The sequence below is a fragment of the Schistocerca piceifrons genome, chromosome 2, assembly GCF_021461385.2.
Source record: "Schistocerca piceifrons isolate TAMUIC-IGC-003096 chromosome 2, iqSchPice1.1, whole genome shotgun sequence".
Classification (NCBI taxonomy): Eukaryota; Metazoa; Arthropoda; class Insecta; order Orthoptera; family Acrididae; genus Schistocerca; species Schistocerca piceifrons.
Genome location: NC_060139.1, coordinates 564079373 through 564097061, shown reverse-complemented (window position 1 = coordinate 564097061; position 17689 = coordinate 564079373). Strand labels below are relative to the sequence as shown.

Sequence of the window (17689 nt, the reverse complement as noted above, 5' to 3'; positions counted from 1 at the left end):
TTGGAGATTGCAGTGCCATGCTATGTAGTAAGAGAAAAGTGACAAGAAGTCTCTGAGTGTGCAGGTCAATTGATGACAGTCAACTTTGGTGACTGCCCCTTTGGATCAAAAGAATGAACTCACCCAGCACTCAGAATGACAAAAACCTTTCTGTGAGGAGCTAGCTTGTGTTGCACAAGACCTCCTAACTCCCACTATCCCCCCAATCAAATGCACAATGAGAATCATTCTGAAATCAGAACCAGAATTCATCTGAGAAGAGTATATTCCTTCATTCATTCATTCATTCATTCGCAGTCACATAGTGATATGCCTGATTTCTCAGTACATGAGTTTGTCTCTGCATTATTATCTCTCTCTCTCTCTCTCTCTCTCTCTCTCTATCTGTCTCTCTCTCTCCCTCTCCCCTGAGTGGAATGTCTAGCCAAACCAAGGCTTTGGTACACAATTTAGCATGAACCTGCAACTCCTTAAACAACTGTAAGTTTTGCTGGCTATCCTTCCTGCCTTTCTTCCTTCCTCCTGCTTTAGCCTATTATTTCAATGGGGTTAAACTTCCTACCGACTTCCCCCCCCCCCCCTCATCCATGTGTGCTCATTCTTTCTGCATCTAGAATGGTAAAATGTGGTATTATGCTACAAAGTGTTTGCACAATGTGTATCTCAGGCAGGACATGTTTAAAACTAGCTTGGTATTTACCCCTAGGTGGATATGGAAAACTGTCTAAAAACCACATCCAGGTCAGCTGGTACACTGCCAGCCCCATTGTTGATTAGTGTGGCATATTCAATCCAGGGCTGGCACACTTCTCAGAGTCCCAGGATGAGGCACTTTAATGGGATCAGCTATCTGGGAAGGTTTGCTGAGTATCTTCCTCTAGAAATAATTGTATTTCATTGTACTGTTAGTGCCAGATGTTGGTCATGTTGTGCAGTGGTTAGTTTTGCTCAACCTTATATTAGTCAGTGATGAACATTTATTGCAATTTTTCAGAAATGTCACACAAGCATTTAAATTATAGTTTGTGCACTTTCATCATGCGAGGACTTTCGGTCTGTTTCACGATGTCAAGGGACTCTGCCTTGTAATATAGGTCCAAACTAGGTGTCTGTTATATTAGATCATGAACTTAGACAAAGGACTACACTCTGCTCACAGTGAATACACAAACACAACTGAGATACTGTGTTTCAATGTAGTGTCTTTTCTTTTGTCTTTGAATTACCTGTTTTTCACATTAGGAAGTACTGCTTCCCTATCACAATGTACATTTCTGGTTTGTGTGCGATTCCTGGCAGCCATTGACAATCATATCTCACTTTTTCTCTTTCGAATTTCATCTTCCTCAACTTTACTTAAACATTGGACAACAGTATATTGTATATATGTTTTGCAAGTGATAACCATCACTCATTCTTTAAAATGCTTATGTAATGATTTAAAAATACATATCACTTAGAAAATATGTGAAGTAGTAACTGCTACAAAAAAAGAAAACATGACAGCATGCAGTATTTGCATATATTTAAGATCATAGAATCAACTAGTTGGAAGATATCCTTACCAATTCCCACATGTGCTTCCTGTATCATGGAAACATCATTAGCACCATCACCTATTGCAGCTGTGACAGGTTTCATAGGAGAATATTTCATTAACTGCACAACCTAGAAACCAATGATTAAAATAATTTCTTAACAGTACATGAAAATGGAACCATAGCCAATATCATATCATTTTAGAGGTTAATTTATTATACCTCACACTTCTGCAGGGGTGACATCCTGCAGCAAATAACTGCAGTACATGCTGTACATATTTCCCTAAAAGTTTCTGGGTGTCTAAGGGCATATCTCAGGCTCACTCCATCAACAACCAGTCCAAATTGTTTATGTCTTTCAGCATAAATTTGTGCCCTGTAAAGCAGATTGTAAAACTATCAGATGATTGCAAGGACAACAACTGTATAAAATAGACTTTACTTCAACAGTTAAGGTGGCAGATGGCACAGAAAATAACATCAGAGAGAAAATTGTACAAGCAATCAAAGTTTTCATTAAATTTTGTTGTTGTCCAGGACAGTTAGCAATAAAAACATTTGTACCACATGACAGGTGTAAAGTCGTTTAAAGTATGATGAAAGGAAACATGCCAGAAGATTGTGGTATTTCCACAGAAATGGTTAAAGCCAGAGGCAGAGTAAAACAAAAAGAATTTGCAAAATTATGTCGAGAATGTGGAGAAACACAATTAACCACAGCTGAAACAATACTATAGTTGCTCCACTTCACGAAAAAGGAAGCACACAAGACATAAAAAACAAACAAATTAAAAACAAAGATGATGTGACTTACCAAATGAAAGCGCTGGCAGGTCGATAGACACACAAACAAACACAAACATACACACAAAATTCAAGCTTTCGCAACCAACAGTTGCTTCATCAGGAAAGAGGGAAGGAGAGGGAAAGACAAAACGATGTGGGTTTTAAGTGAGAGGGTAAGGAGTCATTCCAATCCCGGGAGCGGAAAGACTTACCTTAGGGGAAAAATGGACAGTATATACAGACAAATGTCTGCCTGTGTCCATACACACGCGGACAGATACGTGCGCATGCGCAAGTATACACCCCCCCCCCCCCCCCCAATAAAAGTCCCCCCACCCCCAGAACCGGAACAACTCCCCACCCTCTCCCCCAAAACCCACATCCCCCCGTCCCACCCCCACACCCCCGACGAAACAACCGCTGGCCGCGAAAGCTTGAACCCTGTGTGCGTGTCCGTGTGTCCATCAACATGCCAATGCCCCCGCCCGGCAAGTTACATCATCTTTTTGTGTGTGTGTGTGTCCATATATATATATATATGGATACAATAGAGGGAAACATTCCACGTGGGAAAAATATATCTAAAAACAAAGATGATGCGACCCACCAAACGAAAGCGCCAGCAGGTCGATAGACACACAAACAAACACAAACACACACACAAAACTCAAGCCCCCGCAACCAACGGTCGCCCCACCAGGAAAGAGGGAAGGAGAGGGAAAGGCGAAAGGGTGTGGGCCCCAAGGGAGAGGGCAAGGAGCCACCCCAATCCCGGGAGCGGAAAGACCCACCCCAGGGGGAAAAAAGGACAGGCACACACCCACACACACACCCACTTCCAACCCCACACACACAGACACAAGCAGACATTTGTAAAGGCAAAGAGTTTCGGCAGAGATGTCAGTCGAGGCAGAAGTACAGAGGCAAAGATGTTGTTGAAAGACAGGTGAGGTATGAGCGGCGGTAACTTGAAATTAGCGGAGGCTGAGGCCTGGCGGATAATGAGAAGAGAGGAAGGGCAAGTTCCCATCTCCTGAGTTCTGACAGGTTGGTGTTAGTGGGAAGTATCCAGATAACCCGGACGGTGTAACACTGTACCAAGATGTGCTGGCCATGCACGAAGGCATGTTTAGCCACAGGGTGATCCTCATTACCAACAAACACTGTCTGCCTGTGTCCATTCATGCGAATGGACAGTTTGTTGCTGGTCATTCCCACATAAAAAGCTTCACAGTGTAGGCAGGTCAGTTGGTAAATCACGTGGGTGCTTTCACATGTGGCTCTGCCTTTGATTGTATATACCTTCCGTGTTACAGGACTGGAGTAGGTGGTGGTGGGAGGGTGCATGGGACAGGTTTTACACCGGGGGCGGTTACAAGGGTAGGAGCCGGAGGGTAGGGAAGGTGGTTTGGGGATTTCATAGGGATGAACTAAGAGGTTACGAAGGTTAGGTGGATGGCGGAAAGACACTCTTGGTGGAGTGGGGAGGATTTCATGAAGGATGGATCTCATTTCAGGGCAGGATTTGAGGAAGTCGTATCCCTTCTGGAGAGCCACATTCAGAGTCTGATCCAGTCCCGGAAACTATCCTGTCACAAGTGGGGCACTTTTGGGTTTCTTCTGTGGGAGGTTCTGGGTTTGAGGAGATGAAGAAGTGGCTCTGGTTATTTGCTTCTGTACCAGGTCGGGAGGGTAGTTGCGGGATGCAAAAGCTGTTTTCAGATTGTTGGTGTAATGGTTCAGGGATTCCGGACTGGAGCAGATTCATTTGCCACGAAGACCTAGGCTGTAGGGAAGGGACCGTTTGATGTTTAATGGGTGGCAGCAGTCATAATGGAGGTACTGTTGCTTGTTGGTGGGTTTGATGTGGACAGACGAGTGAAGCTGGCCATTAGACAGATGGAGGTCAACGTCAAGGAAAGTGGCATGGGATTTGGAGTAGGACCAGGTGAATCTGATGGAACCAAAGGAGTTGAGGTTGGAGAGGAGATTCTGGAGTTCTTCTTCACTGTGGGTCCAGATCATGAAGACGTCATCAATAAATCTGTACCAAACTTTGGGTTGGCAGGCCTGGGTAACCAAGAAGGTTTCCTCTAAGCGACCCATGAATAGGTTGGCGTACGAGGGGGCCATCCTGGTACCCATGGCTGTTCCCTTTAATTGTTGGTATGTCTGGCCTTCAAAAGTGAAGAAGTTGTGGGTCAGGATGAAGCTGGCTAAGGTAATGAGGAAAGAGGTTTTAGGTAGCATGGCAGGTGATCGGCGTGAAAGGAAGTGCTCCATTGCAGCGAGGCCCTGGACGTGCGGAATATTTATGTATAAGGAAGTGGCATCATTGGTTACAAGGATGGTTTCCGGGGGTAACAGATTGGGTAAGGATTCCAGGCGTTCGAGAAAGTGGTTGGTGTCTTTGATGAAGGATGGGAGACTGCATGTAATGGGTTGAAGGTGTTGATCTACGTAGGCAGAGATACTTTCTGTGGGGGCTTGGTAACCAGCTACAATGGGGCGGCCGGGATGATTGGGTTTGTGAATTTTAGGAAGAAGGTAGAAGGTAGGGGTGCGGGGTGTTGGTGGGGTCAGGAGGTTGATGGAGTCAGGTGAAAGGTTTTGTAGGGTGCCTAAGGTTCTGAGGATTCCTTGAAGCTCCGCCTAGACATCAGGAATGGGATTACCTTGGCAAACTTTGTATGTGGTGTTGTCTGAAAGCTGACGCAGTCCCTCAGCCACATACTCCCGACGATCAAGTACCACGGTCGTGGAACCCTTGTCTACCGGAAGAATGACGATGGATCGGTCAGCCTTCAGATCACGGATAGCCTGGGCTTCAGCAGTGGTGATGTTGGGAGTAGGATTAAGGTTTTTTTAAGAAGGATTGAGAGGCAAAGCTGGAAGTCAGAAATTCCTGGTAAGTTTGGAGAGGGTGATTTTGAGGAAGAGGAGGTGGGTCCCGCTGTGACGGAGGACGGAACTCGTTCCAGGCAGGGCTCAATTTGGATAGTGTCTTGGGGTTTGGATCATTAGGAGCAGGATGAGGATCATTTTTCTTTGTGGCAGAGTGATATTTCCAGCAGAGAGTATGAGTGTAGGACAGTAAATCTTTGACAAGGGCTGTTTGGTTGAATGTGGGAGTGGGGCTGAAGGTGAGGCCTTTGGATAGGACAGAGGTTTCGGATTGGGAGAGAGGTTTGGAGGAAACGTTAACTACTGAATTAGGGTGTTGTGGTTCCAGATTGTGTTGATTGGAATTTTGAGGTTTTGGGGGGAGTGGAGCTGGAAGTGGGAGATTGAGTAGATGGGAGAGACTGGGTTTGTGTGCAATGAGAGGAGGTTGAGGTTTGTTGGAAAGGTTGTGAAGGGTGAGTGAGTTGCCTTTCCGGAGGTGGGAAACCAGGAGATTGGATAGTTTTTTGAGGTGGAGGGTGGCATGCTGTTCTAATTTGCGGTTGGCCTGTAGGAGGATGCTCTGAACAGCCAGTGTGGATGTGGGAGAGGAAAGACTGAGGACTTTTATTAAGGATAGGAGTTGACGGGTGTGTTCATTGGCTGAGTTGATGTGTAGGTGAAGGATTAGGTGGGTGAGGGCAATGGATTGTTCAGTTTGGAATTGGTATAGGGACTGATGGAAAGAAGGGTTGCAGCCAGAGATGGGAACTTTAAGTGTGAGGCCTTTGGGGGTAATTCCAAATGTCAGACAAGCCTGAGAAAATAAAATATGGGAGCGTAACCTGGCTAGGGCGAAGGCATGTTTGCAGAGGGAATGTAAATAAAACTTAATGGGGTTGTTGTGGGGGTGTTGTGAGGGTGACATGGTATTAGAAGGTGGAAAGTGTAACATGAGGCTGAAATGAAAATGAAAATAAAAATATATGGGGAGCGATAAAGGTGAACTAGAAAGCAACTGGAGATCTGGTGTGAAAAAAGGCGAAAAAGTGTTGGTCAAAGCTGGGCTATGTTGATCCTGTGGTGAACTTGGGTTGGTAGACAACGATGTGTACAAAGGTTAGGTGGTTATGTTGCCGCCAAAACACATTAAAGGGTGGAGAAATTCAGGAAAATTTCGAAAAAACTGCGTGTAAATTTATTAAAAGGAGTGGTTTTGTGGTGGCAGATTATGAAAATGAGGCTAACAATTGTCTAACGAAGAAATAATGACGTTAAAACCTGTGGGAAGCGGCTAAAAATGATCAGTGATGTGGGAAAAACGGAAATGGAAATAAAGCGAAAGTTATTAGAACCCACCGAAATGGTTGTTTAATAGGTGAAAGGAACTGTTTGTGAACTAGAAATGGTGGATTTTATAGCAGTGGTAGTGTTGAAAGCGGAAAAATTTTTTTTTTTGTTTTTGGTTATGGTTTGGAAGTGGGTTACGTATTATTGGTATATATAGGGGGGATAAAATTGTATAGTAGATTACGGTAAAAAGGAGAAGGTGAATACAAAGTGAAACTAGTGGCAAAAACAGAGAGAGAAAATAAGACAACAGAAAAGATTTCGGAATGCAACAGTGAAATAACAAACGTGATTGTTGGGTTCAAATTAATAATATGGATATAATAGAGGGAAACATTCCACGTGGGAAAAATATATCTAAAAACAAAGATGATGTGACTCATTAAACGAAAGTGCCGGCAGGTCGACAGACACACAAACAAACACAAACATACACACAAAATTCAAGCCCCAACGGCCGCCCCACCAGGAAAGAGGGAAGGAGAGGGAAAGACGAAAGGATGTGGGTCTCAAGAGAGAGGGCAAGGAGCCACCCCAATCCCGGGAGCGGAAAGACCCACCTTAGGAGGAAAAAAGGACAGTATATACAGACAAATGTCTGCCTCTGTCTGTACACGCGCAGACGGATACGTGCGCTTGCACAAGTGTACACCCCCCCCCCCCCCTCCCCTCCCAAGGCAAGTCCCCCCTGCCCCCTGGACCGGAATGACTCCCAACCTCCCACCACCAAAGAACCCACGAAGCAACGGCTCACCGTGAAAGCTTGAACCCCATGTGCGTGTTCGTGTGTCCATCAACATGCCAACGCCCCCGCCCGGCAAGTCACATCATCTTTGATCTTTGTGTGTGTGTCCCCATATATATATGGATATAATAGAGGGAAACATTCCATGTGGGAAAAATATATCTCAAAACAAAGATGATGTGACCCACCAAACAAAAGTGCCGGCAGGTCGATAGACACACAAACAAACACAAACACACACACACAAAACTCAAGCCCCCGCAACCAACGGTCACCCCACCAGGAAAGAGGGAAGGAGAGGGAAAGACGAAAGGATGTGGGCCCCAAGGGAGAGGGCAAGGAGCCACCCCAATCCCAGGAGCGGAAAGACCCACCCCAGGGGGAAAAAAGAACAGGCACACACCCACACACACACCCACATCCAACCGCACACACACAGACACAAGCAGACATTTGTAAAGGCAAAGAGTTTCAGCAGAGATGTCAGTCGAGGCAGAAGTACAGAGGCAAAGATGTTGTTGAAAGACAGGTGAGGTATGAGCGGCGGCAACTTGAAATTAGTGGAGGTTGAGGCCTGTCGGATAACGAGAAGAGAGGAAGGGCAAGTTCCCATCTCCTGAGTTCTGACAGGTTGGTGTTAGTGGGAAATATCCAGATAACCTGGACCATGTAACACTGTGCCAAGATGTGCTGGCAGTGCAACAAGGCATGTTTAGCCACAGGGTGATCCTCATTACCAACAAACACTGTCCGTCTGTGTCCATTCATGCGAATGGACAGTTTGTTGCTGGTCATTCCCACATAGAAAGCTTCACAGTGTTTGGCAGGTCAGTTGGTAAATCACGTGGGTGCTTTCACACGTGGCTCTGCCTTTGATCGTGTACACCTTCCAGGTTACAGGACTGGAGTAGGTGGTGGTGGGAGGGTGCATGGGACAGGTTTTACACCGGGGAGGTTACAAGGGTAGGAGCCAGAGGGTAGGGAAGGTGGTTTGGGGATTTCATAGGGATGAACTAAGAGGTTACGAAGGTTAGGTGGACAGCGGAAAGGCACTCTTGGTGGAGTGGGGAGGATTTCATGAAGGATGGATCTCATTTCAGGGCAGGATTTGAGGAAGTCGTATCCCTGCTGGAGAGCCACATTCAGAGTCTGATCCAGTCCCGGAAAGTATCCTGTCACAAGTGGGGCACTTTTGTGGTTCTTCTGTGGGAGGTTCTGGGCTTGAGGGGATGAGGAAGTGGCTCTGGTTATTTGCTTCTGTACCAGGTTGGGAGGGTAGTTGCGGGATGCAAAAGCTGTTTTCAGATTGTTGGTGTAATGGTTCAGGGATTCCGGACTGGAACAGATTCGTTTGCCACGAAGACCTAGGCTGTAGGGAAGGGACCATTTGATGTTTAATGGGTGGCAGCTGTCATAATGGAGGTACTGTTGCTTGTTGGTGGGTTTGATGTGGATGGACGTGTGAAGCTGGCCATTGGACAGATGGAGGTCAACGTCAAGGAAAGTATCTGTCCGCACGTGTACAGACACAGGCATACATTTGTCTGTATATACTGTCCTTTTTTCCCCATAAGGTGGGTCTCTCTGCTCCTGGGATTGGGGTGGCTCCTTGCCCCCTCACTTGAGACCCACATCCTTTCGTCTTTCCCTCTCCTTTCCTCTTTCCTGGTGGGGCGGCCGTTGGTTGCGGGGGCTTGAATTTTGTGGGTATGTTTGTGTTTGTTTGTGTGTCTATCAACCTGCGAGGGCTTTCATTTAGTAAGTCACATCATCTTTGTTTTTAGATATATCTTTCCCATGTGGAATGTTTCCCTCTATTATAAGCAAATTAAAAAAATATATAAATTAGAATCTTAGAATTTTAATGCACAGTGTAATTGCTAAGGAGTCCTGTTCTTTCTCCATTCAAATATTGCATTATAAACATAATCAATATAATACCATTGAGCAAATAAACAGTGAAGTTACCATGGAACAATACTATTCAAAAAATGCTTAATAATCACAATTAAAGAGATAAGCCACAACCAAAACCATTCACAAATGACCAAGATGGATCAGCCAAAGATGAATAAATATCTAACAAGGTTGAGGCCGAGAGGATTATGGAAACATAGGATATATTTCACGGAGAGTTCCCACCTGTGCAATTCAGAAAAGCTGGTGTTGGTGGGAAGAATCCATGTGGCACAGGCTGTGAAGCAGTCATTGAAATGAAGGATGTCATGTTGGGCAGTGTGCTCAGCAACAGGGTGGTCCACTTGTTTCTTGGTCACAGTTTGTCGGTGGCCATTCATGCAGACAGACAGCTTGTTGGTTGTCATGCCCACATAGAATGCAGCACAATTGTTGTGGTTTCACAGATAGCTCTGCCTTTGATGGGATAAGTGATGTTTGTGACTGGACTGGAGCAGGTGGTGGTGGGAGCAGAGGTTGTCTTGAGATGGATGAGTATATTGTGTAGATTTAGTGAAATGAGAAATGTCCTGCCCACTATCCTTCCCACCCCTCCCACAGTGGTATTCCATTGTCCACCGAAACTACACAATATGCTTGTCCATCCCTAAAGAACTCCTGCTCCCACCCCCTTACCTCATGGCTCATATCCCTGTAACATACCTAGATACAAGACCTGTCTCATACATCCTCCCACCACCACCTACTCCAGTTCGGTCACAAACATCACCTATCTCATCAAAGGCAGGGCTACCTGTGAAACCAGTCATGTAATCTACAAGCTAAGCTGCAACCAATGTGCTGCATTGTATGTGGGCATGACAACCAACAAGCTTTCCGTCTGATTGAAACAAGTGGACCACCCTGTTGCTGAGCACACAGCCTAACATGACAGCCTTCATTTCAATGACTGCTTCACAGCCTGTGTCATATGGATCCTTACCACCAACGCCAGCACAGGTGGGAACTCTCCCTGCAATATATCCTACATTCCCTTAATATGTAAATCATACTTCAGTTTTGAGATACCATCCACAAAGCAATTCCTATGAAACAGCCAAGCATGAGCTACACAGGTTATGCAGAACCTATTATGCAAATGGACATTCAAGGTGGATGAAACTAGTAAAAGAGTTTGAAAATGTACTGAATGAGCTGCCACACTCCATTGCAAAAGTCTGTCCCGTGGAAACCATACGAGGACGAGTAGAAGGAGAACAAATTCTGAGGTGGGTTGAATGGCCAGAACAGAATGCTAATATTCAACCAGTACCATATAATAATATTAAGGAATTACTAATACGGGAGGCAGGGGAAAGACAAAAGAAGTGGGAGAGAGGTACCCCAATGCCATACAAGATGGGAGATTCAGGTTTGGTTAAAATAATAAGAAAATCATTAAAAGTGAGAAAGCCACAAGCAAATTCTGCTGATTAAAACGCCACACCTGACAGCAGTAATAGACCTATCAACTGTCCCAGATACACAGAAAGATAAAGGCATGTGTAACATCCAAGATTAAGTACCATTTTTAACCGAATGGGACAATAACAACAAATAGAAATCACCTTGTTCAAAATTTTTTGTATAAGAAGTATATTCCACATCTTATATATAACATGCAATATTAGGTTGGGCAGTGAACAAGCAATCTATTTTAAATTTTTCTAAAAGAATTTTTACCCAAATGGTGACAAGTGTGGATTGGAATAAAATCCCTGGGAAAAGGAAGACTGTTGGCAGTGTTGAAGGTTTTGTACCTGTTATCCTTGTATGAGTAATTTCTAAGGTGTAGTTAATTTTGTGAAATTTCTATTAGTACAGGCCCTGGTAGCAGGAATTATTACAGTGGTTAGCAACAAGACTGCACAATACATGCATGATATAATAGCCACACAATCCAGCCCAACAATACTTAAATAATAAATATTGAACTTAAAATTTTTCTTTGGATTATAGAGTAAGAATTTTTTTTACACTGTAATGTTAAGTTTTATAGGGGATTTTTTTCTTTCCTTTCCTAACCACACCTGGGGAGGGTTTATATAGGAAGGCAGCTGTAGTTTGATTAAGTTTTGTATGCTGGCTATGAGACAGTACTGTAATATAATTGGAAAAATATGTTTTGTGTTATTATACTAATCTTAAATGTAGACATTTTAGGATTGGTGTGAAACACTTTAATAACCATTAAAAAAACAGTTTGATCAAAATATTATCAAATATAAAATGAAGTTTAAATATTTCATAGGATGAATGAGCTATCTATTTTATTTGTATTCTTAATTGCCTATTTGGTCCCTTCCGCAGCATGATACGATAGTAAAAAAAAATGTATACTGGACAACAGTCCAACAGTTGTAATGTTAATAAATGAAGTTGTTTTCACATTAATTTATTATTTGTTTTGATGCTTGTCCATAGATATGGGGTAGCAAGTCAGAGGGTATGACACTTTCCGCTATTTTGTTGGTAACAATTTCAAGAAAGGGAACCATTTGATTAATAGGACAATCCTATACCAGCTTGATGTATAAATGAACTAGTGTACATAGTTGTTTTTTTTGATAAAATTGAGTACGAAGAACATTTCAAGGGTTGGAACAGTCCTTATCATGTATGAAGGTTTATTGTAGAGCACATTCTGTTGTGGTTGTTCTATTTATATGCTGAGGTATTCCTTATGGGCTATGTACAATAACTAGGACTGTAGTGCTGCACTTGACATCATCATAAGTGCAGCAAAGACTGCTGCATCATATGTGGATCTGAGGAATAACAGTGACCTGAATATAGTATACTGCAATTTCAATATATGGAACCCTTTTGTAACAACACTTCTCATTTTAATTGGTGGAATCTCTGAGTCTAAACCAGACATCAGCATTACATAAGGACAGATACTAATGATTAATCTGTTGCCTGATCTTCATTCGACTTGTCATAAAGTCTGACTTTAACTCCAAGTTGTCAGAATACTGATTTAATAAATGTTAACACTGAATCAAGACCTAAGAAGATTACATCAAGTTGGGAATTTGATGACTACTACAAGACAGATGCCTAGTGTACTTGTAACAAACATATTGACCAAACTCTTGCAGTATGATGCTATCCTTTTTGTTTTCATCTTTCTGGGTAAGCATAGCTCCTACCACCTGGGGAGGGTTTATATAGGAAGGCAGCTGTAGTTTGATTAAGTTTTGTATGCTGGCTATGAGACAGTACTGTAATATAATTGGAAAAATATGTTTTGTGTTATTATACTAATCTTAAATGTAGACATTTTAGGATTGGTGTGAAACACTTTAATAACCATTAAAAAAACAGTTTGATCAAAATATTACCAAATATAAAATGAAGTTTAAATATTTCATAGGATGAATGAGCTGTCTATTTTATTTGTTTTCTTAATTGCCTATTTGGTCCCTTCCGCAGCATGATACGATAGTAAAAAAAATGTATACTGGACAACAGTCCAACAGTTGTAATGTTAATAAATGAAGTTGTTTTCACATTAATTTATTATTTGTTTTGATGCTTGTCCATAGATATGGGGTAGCAAGTCAGAGGGTATGACACTTTCCGCTATTTTGTTGGTCACAATTTCAAGAAAGGGAACCATTTGATTAATAGGACAATCCTATACCAGCTTGATGTATAAATGAACTAGTGTACATAGTTGTTTTTTTTGATAAAATTGAGTACGAAGAACATTTCAAGGGTTGGAACAGTCCTTATCATGTATGAAGGTTTATTGTAGAGCACATTCTGTTGTGGTTGTTCTATTTATATGCTGAGGTATTCCTTATGGGCTATGTACAATAACTAGGACTGTAGTGCTGCACTTGACATCATCATAAGTGCAGCAAAGACTGCTGCATCATATGTGGATCCGAGGAATAACAGTGACCTGAATATAGTATACTGCAATTTCAATATATGGAACCCTTTTGTAACAACACTTCTCATTTTAATTTGTGGAATCTCTGAGTCTAAACCAGACATCAGCATTACATAAGGACAGATACTAATGATTAATCTGTTGCCTGATCTTCATTCGACTTGTCATAAAGTCTGACTTTAACTCCAACTTGTCAGAATACTGATTTAATAAATGTTAACACTGAATCAAGACCTAAGAAGATTACATCAAGTTGGGAATTTGATGACTACTACAAGACAGATGCCTAGTGTACTTGTAACAAACATATTGACCAAACTCTTGCAGTATGATGCTATCCTTTTTGTTTTCATCTTTCTGGGTAAGCGTAGCTCCTACCACATAGTTCTAAATTTATAGCTCTTTTGTACAATATAAATGCCACAAGCTTTGGGACATGGGCCAGTTATGGGCCAAAATTTAACTGAACAACTAAAATAGTCTGCAGACTCAACAGTGCTTATACACTCCTGGAAATGGAAAAAAGAACACATTGACACCGGTGCGTCAGACCCACCATACTTGCTCCGGACACTGCGAGAGGGCTGTACAAGCAATGATCACACGCACGGCACAGCGGACACACCGGGAACCGCGGTGTTGGCCGTCGAATGGCGCTAGCTGCGCAGCATTTGTGCACCGCCGCCGTCAGTGTCAGCCAGTTTGCCGTGGCATACGGAGCTCCATCGCAGTCTTTAACACTGGTAGCATGCCGCGACAGCGTGGACGTGAACCGTATGTGCAGTTGACGGACTTTGAGCGAGGGCGTATAGTTGGCATGCGGGAGGCCGGGTGGACGTACCGCCGAATTGCTCAACACGTGGGGCGTGAGGTCTCCACAGTACATCGATGTTGTCGCCAGTGGTCGGCGGAAGGTGCACGTGCCCGTCGACCTGGGACCGGACCGCAGCGACGCACGGATGCACGCCAAGACCGTAGGATCCTACGCAGTGCCGTAGGGGACCGCACCGCCACTTCCCAGCAAATTAGGGACACTGTTGCTCCTGGGGTATCGGCGAGGACCATTCGCAACCGTCTCCATGAAGCTGGGCTACGGTCCCGCACACCGTTAGGCTGTCTTCCGCTCACGCCCCAACATCGTGCAGCCCGCCTCCAGTGGTGTCGCGACAGGCGTGAATGGAGGGACGAATGGAGACGTGTCGTCTTCAGCGATGAGAGTCGCTTCTGCCTTGGTGCCAATGATGGTCGTATGCGTGTTTGGCGCCGTGCAGGTGAGCGCCACAATCAGGACTGCATACGACCGAGGCACACAGGGCCAACACCCGGCATCATGGTGTGGGGAGCGATCTCCTACACTGGCCGTACACCACTGGTGATCGTCAAGGGGACACTGAATAGTGCACGGTAGATCCAAACCGTCATCGAACCCATCGTTCTACCATTCCTAGACCGGCAAGGGAACTTGCTGTTCCAACAGGACAATGCACGTCCGCATGTATCCCGTGCCACCCAACGTGCTCTAGAAGGTGTAAGTCAACTACCCTGGCCAGCAAGATCTCTGGATCTGTCCCCCATTGAGCATGTTTGGGACTGGATGAAGCGTCGTCTCACGCGGTCTGCACGTCCAGCACGAACGCTGGTCCAACTGAGGCGCCAGGTGGAAATGGCATGGCAAGCCATTCCACAGGACTACATCCAGCATCTCTACGATCGTCTCCATGGGAGAATAGCAGCCTGCATTGCTGCGAAAGGTGGATATACACTGTACTAGTGCCGACATTGTGCATGCTCTGTTGCCTGTGTCTATGTGCCTGTGGTTCTGTCAGTGTGATCATGTGATGTATCTGACCCCAGGAATGTGTCAATAAAGTTTCCCCTTCCTGGGACAATGAATTCACGGTGTTCTTATTTCAATTTCCAGGAGTGTATGTGGGGGTACTCTTTTCTCAGTCTCATGCCACCTTCTGGAATGTTAACATCCACCTCATTTATGGCAACCTCCATTTTTAAGCACAAGTTAGTACCTCTAACAAACAATAATGGCTAAACTTTGACATAATTCTTTGAGATAGTTCTTGACGCACCGTGTTCACATTTGCATCCATTCCAATATTGATTCCATTCAAGGATACACACTTGATGTCATCACTGCCTTCAGTTCTTATAATTATATCTTGTGTCTAATTTACAGGATCCTATAACCACTACATTTGATTCTCATTATTATTAAGGCTTCACTAATCTCACAAAAGGGCAAGTATCACCTATGACATGATAAAAGTCATATGCCAACTGAATGTAAATGTTAGCAGTTGAGTGTCCTCCGCGATATGATGTAATGCACAATTTTGCTATCTAATTCTTGAATAATCCCCATTTTGACCTGTCTTTTCACTTTGTATACCTAATGAAGAAACCTGTGTTTTGAAAAGTAAGATTTTTTTTCCGCATTTGCATTGTGTGAATGTCAGCTGCAGTTGAACGACTAAAATTTTTTCTTTGATGTAGTTTCATTCTGTTGATTCAATTTCTATATAGACTATAAGGTGTTTCAAAGTCTTTGCATTTAACATTGAGGGTGAGATCACATAATGGGGAAAAACTTTCATTGGAGACAAAATGTGCACTGGCAATGCTGGTATCTCTTACAGAAGTTATACCCCAGAGAGGGAGCAGAACATAGGCACTCTGCAACATTCATATGAAATGATTGTTGCCTACCATCCAGATATCTGATTTGCATGAGAGAGAGCAAACAAAGCTTCTAAAATATCTTTCACTGATTAGAAACACTGATTCTTAAGGCTTACTTGTTGAAAATCAGTCTACCAATATACTGGGATAGGTATTCCACAGATGAAGCACAGGTTAGTAGACACTGTTAGTTTAGTGATATCTTGTTGTCCATGGGAAGTGTCAGTGAACATTTGATCTCTAACAAAAATTGTTCACTAAGATGTGATCTATCACCTCTAGTCAATTTATGCAAGGACTCTGAAACATGTTGTGCATATTTTAGCAATTGTAGTGCTTAGTCACAAATATATAAATGAACTATCAGGATATTGAAGCAAAGGTGTATGAACACATATACTTTACCTGAATAAGGCAAGTGTGGCTTGGCAGGATTCATCTGATCTTTGTTCAGTAAGGGATAGTTGCATAGTACCAGCCTTGAAGTGACCACAAGAGTAAGAGATGTTTACTGCTGTCTCTACTTTATCACCCGTCAATATCCATACCTGAAAAATTACAGTTTTCTCTGTATTTTACATCTATCTTAATCGCTTTGTTTAAAGTAGATTACCCTATACATTTAAACAGACTGGATATAAATTTTATTTCTGTAAACGTAAGGTCATATAAATACAGGTGTGCTCTTACAGAAAAATTTCTCCTACTACAACACATGAAAATATATAATTATATACATAATATATACGTACACTATTTTCAAATATTACTATGTGATAGCAACAAATATTTATTTGGACAAACTGGCTTTGTGAAACCACAGCCTCTTCATAAGAGCACTCATTATTTTATTATATATAATACACTACAATTATTTTCACTGTAAACAGTGCACACTGATCATGTGGCCTAGTGTGTAACATCACATGATCATGTAGCCTAGTGTGTAATATCACATCACAACTACATGCTCACTCAGGTTACATCCTTTCTTTCTCCCTGCTTACTGACATGCCCATGTTGTCATCTGGTTAACAGCATGGAAGTCTTCAACTTCTTAACCATTTAACTTACACCTACAGAGAGAAGTTGGGGAGTACCACTTACAAAGGACAGATGGGGAATATACAGCGGATCAAATAGAAGAAACACTTTTTATCTAGGGGTAAATATGTATCTGAGTAGAAGATTTATCTCACTTTATTAATGAAACTGATGGTGAACTCATACTTCATGGTATGCTGATCATAAGCAAAATAAATTCTCACAACAGTTTCTTTCTTTTATAGAAATTTCAAGGACTATTTATGCATCATGTAATAAATACTATTTTCTGTTCCTGCAAAACATGCAGTTGCTAATTCCTCATGTTACTTGTACAATTACTTCCATTAGCACTAAAACTTATATGCCTATTGCTACATTTTCTAAGAATTTAAATGTATGAAGGAGTAGCAGACAAACATGTTCAGTCCATTTTAATTGATCATCATTTTGAATGTCTAGGAAATTTATACAAAGAGTTTGATTGATTTCTTGCTTGTTAACTTCCTTTCCAGGGGCTTCAACATGGTTCTGAAACTGCACAAAATTCTTTTATGGATATTCAGAGTTAAAACATTTGCTGTAAATTTTTTGCACACCTGTTTTATTACTGATTTGATTGTAGCCTTGATTGGGACAATCCTATCATCAACAAATTACAACTATGTGTTAGGCCAGTACACAACCAGACACACCTGCAGTTTGTGCACATTATTCATCTACATGAGCCATCTAGGCATACCTCATAGATCAGCTAACAGCTCCTATATTTTACCACCTCTCTCC

The 17689-nt window shown here is 42.7% G+C and overlaps 1 protein-coding gene across 1 annotated transcript in view; it reads right to left on the bottom strand.

The window, feature by feature from the left end:
* LOC124777471 (phospholipid-transporting ATPase IF-like) overlaps positions 1-17689 on the bottom strand; it is a 442189-nt gene that overhangs the window by 70671 nt on the left and 353829 nt on the right. Inside the window, exons 17-19 of the mRNA XM_047252898.1 lie at positions 16265-16407; positions 1761-1917; positions 1566-1668 (exon numbers count right to left, since the gene is read on the bottom strand). Coding sequence (XP_047108854.1) covers positions 1566-1668; positions 1761-1917; positions 16265-16407 — 403 coding nt within the window. The remainder of the gene's footprint in view (positions 1-1565; positions 1669-1760; positions 1918-16264; positions 16408-17689) is intronic.